The following is a 15,084-nucleotide window of genomic DNA, read 5'->3' as shown; positions in this document are numbered from 1 at the left end:
AATGTTATTGTGATTTATGTTAGTTTAACATAAGTTGTTAGTGCCATTGATTCATTGTATTTTTGTAGTTAAATTGGTTTAGTCAGTTTAGTTAAGTGTTATGTTGCTGTTACCATGAATGATTTAAGTTTCATGTTGGTACCATAAGGGAAATGTGTAGTGCTTTTAATGTCTTCCAACACGGTCTCTGTTTGTCATATTAAAAGCACCTGCTTATAGCAGAATGCTGAAAATACAAAAACCTTGCACACTCTGCGTGCAAGCGTGTGTGCGTGAAATTTTGATCACGCACAAACAGGGAAGAGCTGACATTTGCCGTTTGGTGTGTTTATGTATTTTGGTTCAAGGATGAACACTGTGAAAACAGAAGGTTGATAGGACAAATATTTTTGGAGAAATTAGCGATTTTAGCTAACCAATAAACAATGGACATTGTGCTGCAATGCACCATGGGTGTCCAGGGTTTTAAATGTTATTGTGGTTTATGTTAGTTTAACATAAGTTGTTAGTGCCATTGATTCATTGTATTTTTGTAGTTAAATTGGTTTAGTCAGTTTAGTTAAGTGTTATGTTGCTGTTACCATGAATGACTTAAGTTTCATGTTGGTACCATAAGGGAAATGTGTAGTGCTTTTAATGTCTTCCAACACGGTCTCTGTTTGTCATATTAAAAGCACCTGCTTATAGCAGAATGCTGAAAATACAAAAACCTTGCACACTCTGCATGCAAGCGTGTGTGCGTGAAATTTTGATCACGCACAAACAGGGAAGAGCTGACATTTGCCGTTTGGTATGTTTATGTATTTCGGGTCAAGGTGAATGGTGTGAAAACCAAAAGTTGATAGGACTAACATTTTTAGAAAAGCTACATATATTAGCAAACAACACAGCCCATCTGCTTTGGGTAAGCCTGATCCCGTCAGATCACAGAAGCTAAGCAGTGCAGGACATGGTTAGTACTTGGATGGGAGACCTCTTCGGAACACCAGCAGCTGTGTGCATTTATCAATCAATCAATCAATCAATTTTTTTATATAACGCCAAATCACAACAAACAGTTGCCCCAAGGCGCTTTATATTGTAAGGCAAGGCCATACAATAATTACGTAGATTATTCCTTGCAACAATTCCAGACATGTCCAGCAAATGGCAGACAGGGTACAGTGCATTACAAAAGAAAAACAAAGATTTTGTATTGATTCAATCAATCAATTCAATCAATTTTATTTATATAGCGCCAAATCACAACAAACAGTTGCCCCAAGGCGCTTTATATTGTAAGGCAAGGCCATACAATAATTACGTAAAAACCCCAACGGTCAAAACGACCCCCTGTGAGCAAGCACTTGGCAACAGTGGGAAGGAAAAACTCCCTTTTAACAGGAAGAATATCCCTGATGATTCAGTGCATCAAAGTTAACCAAAGTTTAAAGACTTTCTGTTGCATTGGAGACATGTGCAATGATCAATCAATCAATCAATCAATTTTTTATATAGCGCCAAATCACAACAAACAGTTGCCCCAAGGCGCTTTATATTGTAAGGCAAGGCCATACAATAATTATGTAAAACCCCAACGGTCAAAACAACCCCCTGTGAGCAAGCACTTGGCTACAGTGGGAAGGAAAAACTCCCTTTTAACAGGAAGAAACCTCCAGCAGAACCAGGCTCAGGGAGGGGCAGTCTTCTGCTGGGACTGGTTGGGGCTGAGGGAGAGAACCAGGAAAAAGACATGCTGTGGAGGGGAGCAGAGATCGATCACTAATGATTAAATGCAGAGTGGTGCATACAGAGCAAAAAGAGAAAGAAACAGTGCATCATGGGAACCCCCCAGCAGTCTACGTCTATAGCAGCATAACTAAGGGATGGTTCAGGGTCACCTGATCCAGCCCTAACTATAAGCTTTAGCAAAAAGGAAAGTTTTAAGCCTAATCTTAAAAGTAGAGAGGGTGTCTGTCTCCCTGATCTGAATTGGGAGCTGGTTCCACAGGAGAGGAGCCTGAAAGCTGAAGGCTCTGCCTCCCATTCTACTCTTACAAACCCTAGGAACTACAAGTAAGCCTGCAGTCTGAGAGCGAAGCGCTCTATTGGGGTGATATGGTACTACGAGGTCCCTAAGATAAGATGGGACCTGATTATTCAAAACCTTATAAGTAAGAAGAAGAATTTTAAATTCTATTCTAGAATTAACAGGAAGCCAATGAAGAGAGGCCAATATGGGTGAGATATGCTCTCTCCTTCTAGTCCCTGTCAGTACTCTAGCTGCAGCATTTTGAATTAACTGAAGGCTTTTTAGGGAACTTTTAGGGAACTTTTAGGACAACCTGATAATAATGAATTACAATAGTCCAGCCTAGAGGAAATAAATGCATGAATTAGTTTTTCAGCATCACTCTGAGACAAGACCTTTCTGATTTTAGAGATATTGCGTAAATGCAAAAAAGCAGTCCTACATATTTGTTTAATATGCGCTTTGAATGACATATCCTGATCAAAAATGACTCCAAGATTTCTCACAGTATTACTAGAGGTCAGGGTAATGCCATCCAGAGTAAGGATCTGGTTAGACACCATGTTTCTAAGATTTGTGGGGCCAAGTACAATAACTTCAGTTTTATCTGAGTTTAAAAGCAGGAAATTAGAGGTCATCCATGTCTTTATGTCTGTAAGACAATCCTGCAGTTTAGCTAATTGGTGTGTGTCCTCTGGCTTCATGGATAGATAAAGCTGGGTATCATCTGCGTAACAATGAAAATTTAAGCAATACCGTCTAATAATACTGCCTAAGGGAAGCATGTATAAAGTGAATAAAATTGGTCCTAGCACAGAACCTTGTGGAACTCCATAATTAACTTTAGTCTGTGAAGAAGATTCCCCATTTACATGAACAAATTGTAATCTATTAGACAAATATGATTCAAACCACCGCAGCGCAGTGCCTTTAATACCTATGGCATGCTCTAATCTCTGTAATAAAATTTTATGGTCAACTGTATCAAAAGCAGCACTGAGGTCTAACAGAACAAGCACAGAGATGAGTCCACTGTCCGAGGCCATAAGAAGATCATTTGTAACCTTCACTAATGCTGTTTCTGTACTATGATGAATTCTAAAACCTGACTGAAACTCTTCAAATAGACCATTCCTCTGCAGGTGATCAGTTAGCTGTTTTACAACTACCCTTTCAAGAATTTTTGAGAGAAAAGGAAGGTTGGAGATTGGCCTATAATTAGCTAAGATAGCTGGGTCAAGTGATGGCTTTTTAAGTAATGGTTTAATTACTGCCACCTTAAAAGCCTGTGGTACATAGCCAACTAACAAAGATAGATTGATCATATTTAAGATCGAAGCATTAAATAATGGTAGGGCTTCCTTGAGCAGCCTGGTAGGAATGGGGTCTAATAGACATGTTGATGGTTTGGATGAAGTAACTAATGAAAATAACTCAGACAGAACAATCGGAGAGAAAGAGTCTAACCAAATACCGGCATCACTGAAAGCAGCCAAAGATAACGATACGTCTTTGGGATGGTTATGAGTAATTTTTTCTCTAATAGTTAAAATTTTGTTAGCAAAGAAAGTCATGAAGTCATTACTAGTTAAAGTTAATGGAATACTCAGCTCAATAGAGCTCTGACTCTTTGTCAGCCTGGCTACAGTGCTGAAAAGAAACCTGGGGTTGTTCTTATTTTCTTCAATTAGTGATGAGTAGAAAGATGTCCTAGCTTTACGGAGGGCTTTTTTTATAGAGCAACAGACTCTTTTTCCAGGCTAAGTGAAGATCTTCTAAATTAGTGAGACGCCATTTCCTCTCCAACTTACGGGTTATCTGCTTTAAGCTACGAGTTTGTGAGTTATACCACGGAGTCAGGCACTTCTGATTTAAAGCTCTCTTTTTTTAGAGGAGCTACAGCATCCAAAGTTGTCTTCAATGAGGATGTAAAACTATTGACGAGATACTCTATCTCACTTACAGAGTTTAGGTAGCTACTCTGCACTGTGTTGGTATATGGCATTAGAGAACATAAAGAAGGAATCATATCCTTAAACCTAGTTACAGCGCTTTCTGAAAGACTTCTAGTGTAATGAAACTTATTCCCCACTGCTGGGTAGTCCATCAGATTAAATGTAAATGTTATTAAGAAATGATCAGACAGAAGGGAGTTTTCAGGGAATACTGTTAAGTCTTCTATTTCCATACCATAAGTCAGAACAAGATCTAAGATATGATTAAAGTGGTGGGTGGACTCATTTACTTTTTGAGCAAAGCCAATAGAGTCTAATAATAGATTAAATGCAGTGTTGAGGCTGTCATTCTCAGCATCTGTGTGGATGTTAAAATCGCCCACTATAATTATCTTATCTGAGCTAAGCACTAAGTCAGACAAAAGGTCTGAAAATTCACAGAGAAACTCACAGTAACGAGCAGGTGGACGATAGATAATAACAAATAAAACTGTTTTTTGGGACTTCCAATTTGGATGGACAAGACTAAGAGTCAAGCTTTCAAATGAATTAAAGCTCTGTCTGGGTTTTTGATTAATTAATAAGCTGGAATGGAAGATTGCTGCTAATCCTCCGCCCCGGCCCGTGCTACGAGCATTCTGACAGTTAGTGTGACTCGGGGGTGTTGACTCATTTAAACTAACATATTCATCCTGCTGTAACCAGGTTTCTGTTAGGCAGAATAAATCAATATGTTGATCAATTATTATATCATTTACCAACAGGGACTTAGAAGAGAGAGACCTAATGTTTAATAGACCACATTTAACTGTTTTAGTCTGTGGTGCAGTTGAAGGTGCTATATTATTTTTTCTTTTTGAATTTTTATGCTTAAATAGATTTTTGCTGGTTATTGGTAGTCTGGGAGCAGGCACCGTCTCTACGGGGATGGAGTAATGAGGGGATGGCAGGGGGAGAGAAGCTGCAGAGAGGTGTGTAAGACTACAACTCTGCTTCCTGGTCCCAACCCTGGATAGTCACGGTTTGGAGGATTTAAGAAAATTGGCCAGATTTCTAGAAATGAGAGCTGCTCCATGTAAAACTGGAGTTGTGTGAGGAGTGTAAAACTTGTGCCAAATGCAAATACCAATGCGGATCTGGCTGTATCCGCTGTGGCAACCCCAACCAAAAAAAAAAAAAAAAAAAAAACGTTAGCAGCCGAATGGACACCACCACATATATTAGCTAACAGCAATGAACAATGGACATTGATATTTACATACATGATATTTACGCCAATCCAGCATGGGGCAGTAAATCATCTATATATTATAAAAGTGAGGGTGTGATTCCATTTAGTAAGTTCAATGTGGATCGGCAATGTAATTGTAAATACGTCAAAAATACATGAATGACACAAGAAAGTGAAAACACTTCTTTCCATTTGTGGTCCATTTAAAAATCAAATAACAAAATAGAAGTAAAAATAAAATCGATAATAACAATAATGATTATTATTATCATTATTATAACTGTTCATACAAGACTTTACCCAGAATCAAAGCACTAAACAAAACTAAAATAATAAATGCCAGTATTAAAAGATACACCACAACAATGTAGAAAAATCCCAAATTTAAGCACTGATAATACAGAACTAGTCATCTATAATGTCAAAAAACTCAAAAAGCGAGAGTTTCCTGTTTTACTGTATGTCTTGTTAACACTAAAAAAATGAACATGCTTCACGTCATCACCGACCTCCTGCAGTGAATCTGCTGTAACGCCGGTATGACCGCTTTTTAGTCAACCTGTGAATGCAGCATGGAGGAGAAGTTTCATTTGCTGTAAACTTTAATTTAATGTCATTTTTGGATGTTTTTGATGGTGGATTGTTTTGTGACCATTCCTTGGTCACGCGACTTTATAAACTGCCAGGAACAACAATATTCATATTCAGGTGATTCTTTAACTACGGGCACTATTGGCCTTGTAAATGTAATTTCCACCACACCATTGCCTTACAATATAAAGCGCCTTGGGGCAACTGTTTGTTGTGATTTGGCGCTATATACATGTGCTCTGATGTCACTGTTTATCTCCATAGAAACTACCCAAACAATTTTTCATACAAACTGTTTAAAGGGACATTACAGTGTTGTGGTGGAAATTACAGCAATAGTGTGGGACAACTACATTTTGTTTAAAAAAATCACAACAGTTGTATGACATTGAATACCCCAATTATGTTTTGATTATTTTACTGATATTTTATTCAGAGATATTTTAAAACATTAGAAAAAAACATTTTTTTACCATTCATTTTTATCATTGAAGATCAAAAGTCTGGGTGTGGGACAAGCACAAAACGGCAATATTTGCATATAATGATGCTGAAAAAAGGTGAAAAAGTCATCATAGACTACTAGAACAAATTTCTTAACACACTTACTGTTGTGTGGGCCGCCAGAAGAGGAGGTACTGCTGGCCCACCACCAGAGGGCGCCCTGCCTGAAGTGCGGGCTTCAGGCACGAGAGGGCGCTGCCGCCACAGACACAACCGGGAGTGACAGCTGTCACACATCAACTCATGACAGCTGTCACCCATCATTTCATCACTCCATAAAAGCCGGATGTCATCTCCACCTCGCTGCCGAGATATCATCTACCTGTGAAGGTAATTCTCTGCTAAACTGAAAACATTGACTAACAGTCTGAACTTCTTTGCAGCCGTTTTCCTGTAAGTGTTTCCTTATCTGTGGGATTGGCGTTTGGTGTGATCAGCGACGGCTTCGCTTCACCCCCCAACCAGATAAGTGGTTGACAGGAGCTGCACGTGTGTGTGATTAGAGGTGGAGGTGACTTTCCACCTTCTGACTGTTTTTGTTGCTGGGTGTGTGCACACACCCACATCTCACTGTTTGTGCTCCTTGCCAGCAGTACCAGATCCGACAGTCGGGGACGGTGATCACCTGGGAATTCGGGACTTGGCGGCTCCAGTATTCTCCGGGTTCTGTGGCGGTGGAAATCGTGTGGTTCTGGCTCTTATCAGGAGAGACGTCTTCTATCCTCGAGCCTGCCCACACGTCACCTTGGTGTATTGACTGCTGTCAGATTCTGTGATTGTCTGTATCATCGTTGTGCACATTCACAACATTAAATTGTTACCTTTTGGCTCATCTATTGACCGTTCATTTGCGCCCCCTGTTGTGGGTCCGTGTCACTACACTTTCCCCAACACTTAAATTGTAAAGATAACTATAAAAGTGTGAAATTTCCACTTTTTTTCTGTTTTTCATACAATATGATCAAAGGACATAAGTGCCCATAGTCTAAGAATCACCCATTCATATATTCCCTGTGTTTGTGTGGGTTTCCTCCATCTTCCGCCCCCATCCAAAGACGTGCAGGTTAGATGGACTCTGAGACTTTAAAGTGTCCAGGTCTCCCTTGTAAAAGAGATCTTGATCTCAGTGGGACTAACCTAGTTAAGTAAAGGTTAATTAAAAATAAATACATGTACAAAGTGTCGGTGCAGTGTTTTTCTTAAATGACCGCACGGCCACTAACAAAGAGGAAATGAGGCTTTTACAAAAAACAGCTGAGTTTAACAAAAAATACTAGAACACCATCGAGCACAAACCTGTGCCAACACTAGTTTCCAATTCCACAAAAATTTTACTTTGGAAAAATTTTTCAAGGTCAAAATCCTGTTAGAAGTGACTTTTCATAAGATAAATTAGATGTGATCAAATGTCAGGAGGATGTATTTAGTTCATTCACTTGAATCAAAGTTCTTTTTTTGTGGTATTGTCAGGTTTTTTCAACTTTTTTGGTTCCTGAATTCTTTTTCAAATCATTTTAACAGAACTTTTGTTTTCTCTGCTGTGCACAATGTGTCATTGCTTTTTGGCACTTGGTTTCCGACTGATAACTGGAAGACAAACAGGCATAAAATTGGAATCTCCATCCAAGTTTGGTGCTGTAGGTAAATCCAGAACAGAAAAATGAGAGTCACTGAGGCACTTTAGACTGAGATATAATGTAAAATGTACACCAAATGGGCTTTTCACTATTAAAAAATCAAATGTCTGCAAAATCCACAATCCGGATCAGATGCAGATCAAAATTTTGTCAGAAACATAACGCAAATATGAAAGGAATTTGATCTTGTTTTACAGAGTTATTAATTTTTAAAAATTAATTAAATGTTAAAGATAGGGATTTTTACAATGTTACAAGGTTTTTCCTGACTTTGCCCTTTAACCTATGACTTTGAAAACTTGCTCAGTTCTTGCCTATCAGTACATGAAACTTGAGTAAAAATGTCATAACAATATATGAAAAATGGTGGGCTCCTGTTCACAAACAAACAAACAAACAGGCAAAAACATGACCTCCGCCCAACTTTGTAGGCGGAGGTAATAATGCAACAGAGATCCAGATACGACTGCTGGTTACAGTCCAGAACACTTTGGATGGAAATGTCTTCACAAAGACCTGGACAGTCTCAAAAACTGAGTGGCCATGCTAGAAGGAAACTAGTGAGGGGAGCCACCAAGACACCCAGACAACTGTAAAGGGATTATAGGCTTCTGTGGGTGTGATTGGAGAAGCTGGGTGTCACTGTTGCATTCAGAGCTTTGTGCACTGAAACAGGGAAACAGATCAGATGTAGGCTCAGGCTTCCTATGTGCCTTCTGGCAAACTGCAGCTGAAATTTTCTTGAATGTTCTTTTTTTTGGGGGGGGGGGGGGGGATCCTCCTCTATATCATTTCATCATGAACAACAGTTGCACGATGCACAGTTTGTCCAACCACAACCACAGGAGCCTGTAAGCCTCTCAGAGTCATCTGGGTGTCTTGTGGCTTCCCTCACGTGTCTCCTTCCAGCGTGGTCAGATTTACCTCACAGTGCTGCACTGTTTGTATTTCTTAATGACGGGTGTAAATGAAGCCCAAGACACGCTCAGTGATTATTGATGACCTCTGCAGGCATAACCTGGCGTTTGTCTCCCCCTCAGGTGATTGAGTGCATCACACAGGGCCGGGTCCTGGAGCGACCCCGACTCTGTCCTAAGGAGGTCTATGACATGATGCTGGGCTGCTGGCAGCGGGAACCGCAGCAGCGCCTCAACATTAAGGACATTCAGAAGATGCTGTTCGCGCTGATGAAGGCCACGCCCGTCTACCTGGACATACTGGGCTAGAGGCGGAACGCTCAGAGAGGGATGGGATGTGTGGACTGGACGCATTCTGGAATACCACTGTGTTCTTTGGATAATGCGGTCTGGCAGCGGTGGCATCTCTGAGGGAAAACCAAGAACTGTGATTAGGAACGAGACTGTTCCTCGTGTTTAACTGCCCAAAAAACTCATGAAATAAGTCTGAACTGGAACGATCCGGAATACACAGCGGTACTGTCAAATATTATCAAACTGGTTTACTTGGACCACGTCTGGTTTTGGCCACACTGACCGTGATGGATTGTGGGGCAACCTCTTTCTACCATTCTGGTATTGTTGTTTTTTTTTGTTTTTTTTTACACTAATAATTTTGGTACAATCACTGCTGACCTTTGACCCCTGCTTTCATCTTGCTGCGTCTGGAACAATGCAGCTCTGGTTGTGTATCCGTGAAGTCCAATGTAACCTGGTTCACGTCAGAAACTGTAACGATAGATTTTTTGCCATCATGAAAATGTTGCGGATGCGTCTGTCTCTGCTGCCCTCTGCTGGCCACAGGCACATTGAATTAGCAAGATTTTTTTTTTTGTTATTTTTTGTGGTCTAGTGAAGTGGGCGGGACTAGATGTTTGACGAATTCCCTCATTTCAGAGCTAATCGCCATAGACAAATAGCTAACATCGTTGCTGAAAGATTAAATTTAGTAAAAAAAATAATAATAATTTGCCGTCATCTTGACGTTACCCGATAAACACATTATTATTACTGAAATACATTATTTGCTCGTGAAGACACTGAAAAAGCCAATGTTTGAGTTAGCTACATGCTAACTAGCTAACATAGCTGGCTTGGCTAGGCTAGCTAATCTCTTGTAGACAATGTATTTGTACTATCCACTCTTGTATTACAGTCGACTGCAAACTACTATATCTGTACGTGTTTGGAACAGTTTATACCGCAGAATTTTGTACGATTGTATAATGTGAATTAGCAAGCAAATAATAAGACAGCCGCAGCCATGTTTTTTTTTAATCCACACGCTTTACTCAAGCGTGGGTAAATCTACAGGAAGCTACATGGAAATTAACTGAAATCTCTCAGCCAAAATTAAAGTTTGGCCACATCTTCAGTCTGGTATGTAGAACCTCTGTAAGCAGGGCCGGGCTTCCTGTTGGATCCAGAACTGGAAGCAAAGCAGGATGATGTTCACGCTGCAAAATGTTCAAAGAAGAAAAAAAGCACGCTTGTATTTTCCAGAATCTTCTGCAGAGGCATTTCATGGGCTTGTTTGGTTGCAAAGTAAAAGTGCAGCATCAGCCCTCCATGGCACGCTGTCGCCCCCCTCTGGTTTATACCATCTACAAACTAAAGTCACTGAGTTACATATGTTGGAAAAACAGCAGCAATGGTCATAAAAACAAGTTTCAGTTTCAACAGGGTAAAAAAAAAAAAACGGTCTCCAGTTCTGGTAAAGACCTGTATCGGCCCTGATGCCCGTTGATGGAGGTCTTTACCCCAGATCCACATGATGCAATGGGTAAGAGTCTACGATTCTCCCTGGATGGGATGCTAGTCCAAAGCAGCTCACTTCTCCAGCAAAGGCTGGGACCCATTTACAGCCTGATGGACTGGGACGATGCAGAAGCAGAATCTTGCTCAAGGAGTGGCCAGAAATCAAACCCAGGTCTACATATTGGTAGCCAGCTGCTTTATAAGATCAGTTTAGGTCACTAATATGTTTAGTTTTCACAAAAGAGTAGGTCACAGGATCAGTGGTCGTTACTCGTTACTTTACTGACTGATTATTCAAAGCAAAACTAAAACACTTTTAACATGTCCGATTCATCAAACAAGAATTTAGTTTATTTTTCTTTCACCAAAATAGACAGTTGTTGCATTGTTTGGCGTGTGTGTGATGCGGATTTCAGAAGTTGATTTCGTGGAATTCCTTGAGGTCCAAAGTGTTAAGTGAGCAGTTCTCGGACATATATGTTCCACGTACGCTACACGGACATGGGTGGATCTGTGGATAACGCTGCACCAAATGTCCATAACTGGCCCAAAGAAGGGTGGACAAAATCCCTTTAACGTGTCCCAGATGTGACAGTCGGAACCATAAGATATTTCTGGTTGGTCACAGACGCTTCACACTGTACTGTCACAATCTCAGAATAACCCCCCTTCCCCCCACCCCAAGGCCAACAGCGGAAGTCGATAGTGGGAATCTCGCTTAGTCGTGTGAGACTTACACACTGCTGAGCACGCACTGTTTCTAAAATCGGTCAGTTGGAGCAACTTTCATTTGTGCCGCCTGTACAAACTGAAAGTGGAATTTGTTGAAACTGATGCTGTTGTTTGATAACTTTCGGCTGTAGAAACGCAACCTTGACCTGGTTGAAGTCAAATAGGGTGTTGTATTGTTAAACATGACTGGCACACATGGGTTCAATTCTCAGTAAGGCCAGCTCTTGGCCTGCATCATGTCAGTCCACCCATCTGGAAATGAGTTCCACCGCTGATCCAGGGAAGCCGTAGACTCCAATAGGCTTCACACTACGGAATCCAGGGGTCATATCGGACTGTGGTTCCCAACCTTGGTCCGCATGCATCCCAAACCTGTACGCTTTCATCTCTTCCTCATTGGGTCGTTCAGCTGTGCTCAGCCATGATTTGCTACTTGGAGCAGCTGGATCTTTTCTCACAAACCAACATGGCAGATCACATGACCTACAGATGGACACGAGATCTATACCAGCTTTTCTGGAGGCCGTAGCTCAATTAGAACCCAAGTTATGACCAAAAGTCAGCTTTGGAGATTTTTTTTTTCCTGAAATATGAACCTTGGAAAACGTAGGTTCTGATCTCAAAATTGTAGCGGGAAGGTCGCTGAGTATTTTTAGCATGTGAGCTATAGCTCAGTTAGCATTATGTCATCAAATCCAAAATTTGATATTTTTAGAGGGCAGATTTTTTTATTTCACTGCAGAGATAAAATATGCTTTTAGTCGTCTATTTTTTTTTTTTTTACAGTTTTTGACAAAAATCAACAGTTTAATCAGAATGTGTGTGTGTGTGTGTGTGTGTGTGTGTGTGTGTGTGTGTGTGTGTGTGTGTGTGTGTGTGTGTGTGTGTGTGTGTGTGTGTGTGTGTGTGTGTGTGTGTGTGTGTGTTTTTAATCCTCTGTTATAATAATTCCTGCAAACAAATAAGCCGTCATTACGTCACTGAGTTTGATGCTTCAGGGACTGAGATGGATCGTGAAACCTGATGCCGGGACCAGAACCGCTCCAACTCAGACACCAAAGGCAAACATGACAACGACCGCAGACGCATAAAGAAAGTATCTACAGCGTAACGGGAGGAAGTTCACTGTGACATCAGGACGTGTGTTCAAATCCTCCCTTGTTTCTACGGTTCTTCATGAACCCGACCAGATCTTCTGATCCAGATCCTGGAGTTGTGGCCTGAGTGACAGTCGCCATAGAGACGGACCTAAGTGCCTCCTACTTCTTTCTAAACACTGGAACAAAAACAGTCTTTAAAAAAAGAGCACTTTTACATTTTGTTTACTTGCTTACAATGTACACGATTACTGTAAACAACTGTTTCTTAACAGCAAATGTACTTTCATCGTTCAATAATGCTTAAAAAAATGACAAAAATTAAAATGCATTCTAAAAAAAAATCAACCTCTCCGTGAAAACGCAAAAATGATTCTTAAAAGTTTTGATTGTTTTTAAACAGCTTGACCACAGTTGGCTAACTGTGGTGGACGTTGAACCCCCCCACCTCAAGAAATTGTCTATTTTTCTTTATTTCCTTTTTGATCAAAGAGTGGACGTTTGCCGCGCTCTAAAGCCATCCGAACAATCTGCCGCAGAGAAACTGATAAACTGTCAGCCGGCAGGAAATAGACATTTGTCCTGGACCATGACTAAACTGCTTCATGCTAACATGCAGTGGGACTTGAAAGCAGAACAATGTCCACTCAATCAATAACGTCTTATTTTGACATGAATGTAAATACTGTAAATCTCTGTCTTGACATATGTTAACTTATTTCCTTTTCTGATTATTTTTAGCTTCTTGGTGTGTTAAATGGTTACGTGAAAGGAAATATGTATTTTCTTGAGTTTGGTTCTTTTTATTTTTCTTTATACTTGTATTTACTGTCATGATTTCTTCATCTCAAATGTCTTTAAGCTATAATTTAAATCATTTTAATTCACAGGAATTTTAGTTGATCATGTCTTGAGAAAACCATTGAAGATACGCGCTAATGTTAGCTGAGCGCGGTGTTCAGGGTTTGGTCTTTCAAGACTCAGGTTAGCAAAATTATGGCTACAGTTGTTCTTGGTATTGTCACCATAATTTTTACCTTCACTGGGTTAGCTGAGCGGATTTTGGTGATGGCGGATCTTTCTGCGCCATCATCAAACCCGGTGTCGCAGACCAAACATTCCGCTCCTAAAAATTGGACCGCCCTGCCTCCACTGCGCGTGTGTCATTTCAGAGTCTCTTCACCCAAAGCGATCAAATGGATTAATGGGATTATTAACCATCAAATGACAAAGTAAAACCTAAAGTCAGTTTTAATCAGAAATGAGGCAACACTCCATGATGCTTTGAAATAACCGATGCGCAGTGAACACATCAGCTAACAGCTCATGTAGCCGCAGCGTTCTGATTGCCCGATGAAATAATGCTGAATTTATGTGGAAATGATTATTGTACAAAAGCTTCACATATCTGTTGCTGAGATAGATGTGATGACTGGAGGCAGTTTGAAGCAGAAACGAGGTGATAATCCATGAACCGTGGCTAATGATGCATGCGCAGTGAAGGCAGGGGGGACGGATTTTTAGGGGGGGCCGTTCGCTCTGCAACACCAGAAGTCAAACATTACAACAGCATTATTTAACAAAGTCAAGAACAAAGTAATGTTGCCGGATCAGGACATTACCAAGTCACTTTTAAGACAGCTATATGCCAATTGGCCAAGCTACCGGGTTTAATGAGCCATGTTAGCAGCTTGGCTAGGCATGATAGCTGTGAATGCATTTACTTGAAGATAATGTATCCAGTGTTGTGTTACAAAGGATTGCAAACTATAGCAAGGTGTTTTCATAGTCATGTATATTTGGTGAGAGCAAAATTCGTGTTACGCGATGTGATAAAACTATTCTGTCACTGTGGGTTCGCAGTTTAAAGATTATTTATGGATCTATGGATGGAGAGTCAACTTAAATTTAAACGTCAACACTGAGGTCAGCAACGTGAATCCAACAAAATTTGCAGATTGCATCAAATTCAGCATGAATTGAATTTTTTGATTTGTCCTCTCAATCACAGAGCAGGACTTTTACGATCCAATTACACATTTTTGTTCAACAAATTGGCTGTTTTTGTTGCTATTTTCTATAAATAAAAAGTAAATGGTTTTATTTTGGAGGAGTGGCTGATTCTGTGGTAGGAGGAGCCAAAGCGTAAGCAGGACTTTATTATTAGCTATAAACTTGCTTCTTTTATGAACAAAAATCTTAAGTCAGAAAGAAAATATTTATTATGTTTGGAAACGTTGTCAATTAAACAAAGTCACATGATCGTCCAAACCACTAGTTGCAAAAAAAGGGGGGGGGGGGGGGGGGGGCAAAGTTGCAGGAACATTTTGAACCAATCTGTAAAAAAAATAAAAAAAATCTTAGTACAGGAAATGAGAGCAAACTGATAAACGCATGCTCCAAAATTTACAACAAATAACCATGAAACTTAATATATATCACTTGATTCATTTTTTTAAGAACATTGTAATTTTGCTGTCCATCAAGGTGAGAAACGATGAAGGTTTAACCGCGATTTACCGACATATAGTTCATTGTCATGTTATTTCCGTGTTCTCATGTTTCAATGTCATGTATTCAGTGTCCTTTAAGAACTAATTTCTCAAAAGCAC

The 15,084-nt window shown here is 40.1% G+C and overlaps 1 protein-coding gene across 3 annotated transcripts in view; it reads left to right on the top strand.

Moving 5' to 3' along the window:
- Positions 1 to 14,574, top strand: part of LOC117516329 (NT-3 growth factor receptor-like) — a 442,081-nt gene extending 427,507 nt beyond the window's left edge. The window contains exons 19-20 of one of the 3 annotated variants that reach the window (XR_004562366.1): positions 8,970 to 9,233; positions 14,564 to 14,574. Coding sequence is in view for 2 of the 3 variants with exons in the window: in XM_034177281.1 (XP_034033172.1) it covers positions 8,970 to 9,155 (186 nt within the window). In the remaining variant the exon portion in view is untranslated. Of the gene's footprint in view, positions 1 to 8,969; positions 9,313 to 14,563 lie in introns of those variants that run through there. The other 2 variants (XM_034177281.1, XM_034177282.1) reach the window with 2 other exon arrangements.
- Positions 14,575 to 15,084: the final 510 nt, after the last annotated feature.

This window comes from Thalassophryne amazonica, chromosome 8, assembly GCF_902500255.1.
Source record: "Thalassophryne amazonica chromosome 8, fThaAma1.1, whole genome shotgun sequence".
In the NCBI taxonomy this organism is placed as follows: domain Eukaryota; kingdom Metazoa; phylum Chordata; class Actinopteri; order Batrachoidiformes; family Batrachoididae; genus Thalassophryne; species Thalassophryne amazonica.
The sequence above is the reverse complement of the archived record's forward strand: the minus strand, read 5'-3'. Positions and strand labels throughout refer to the sequence as shown.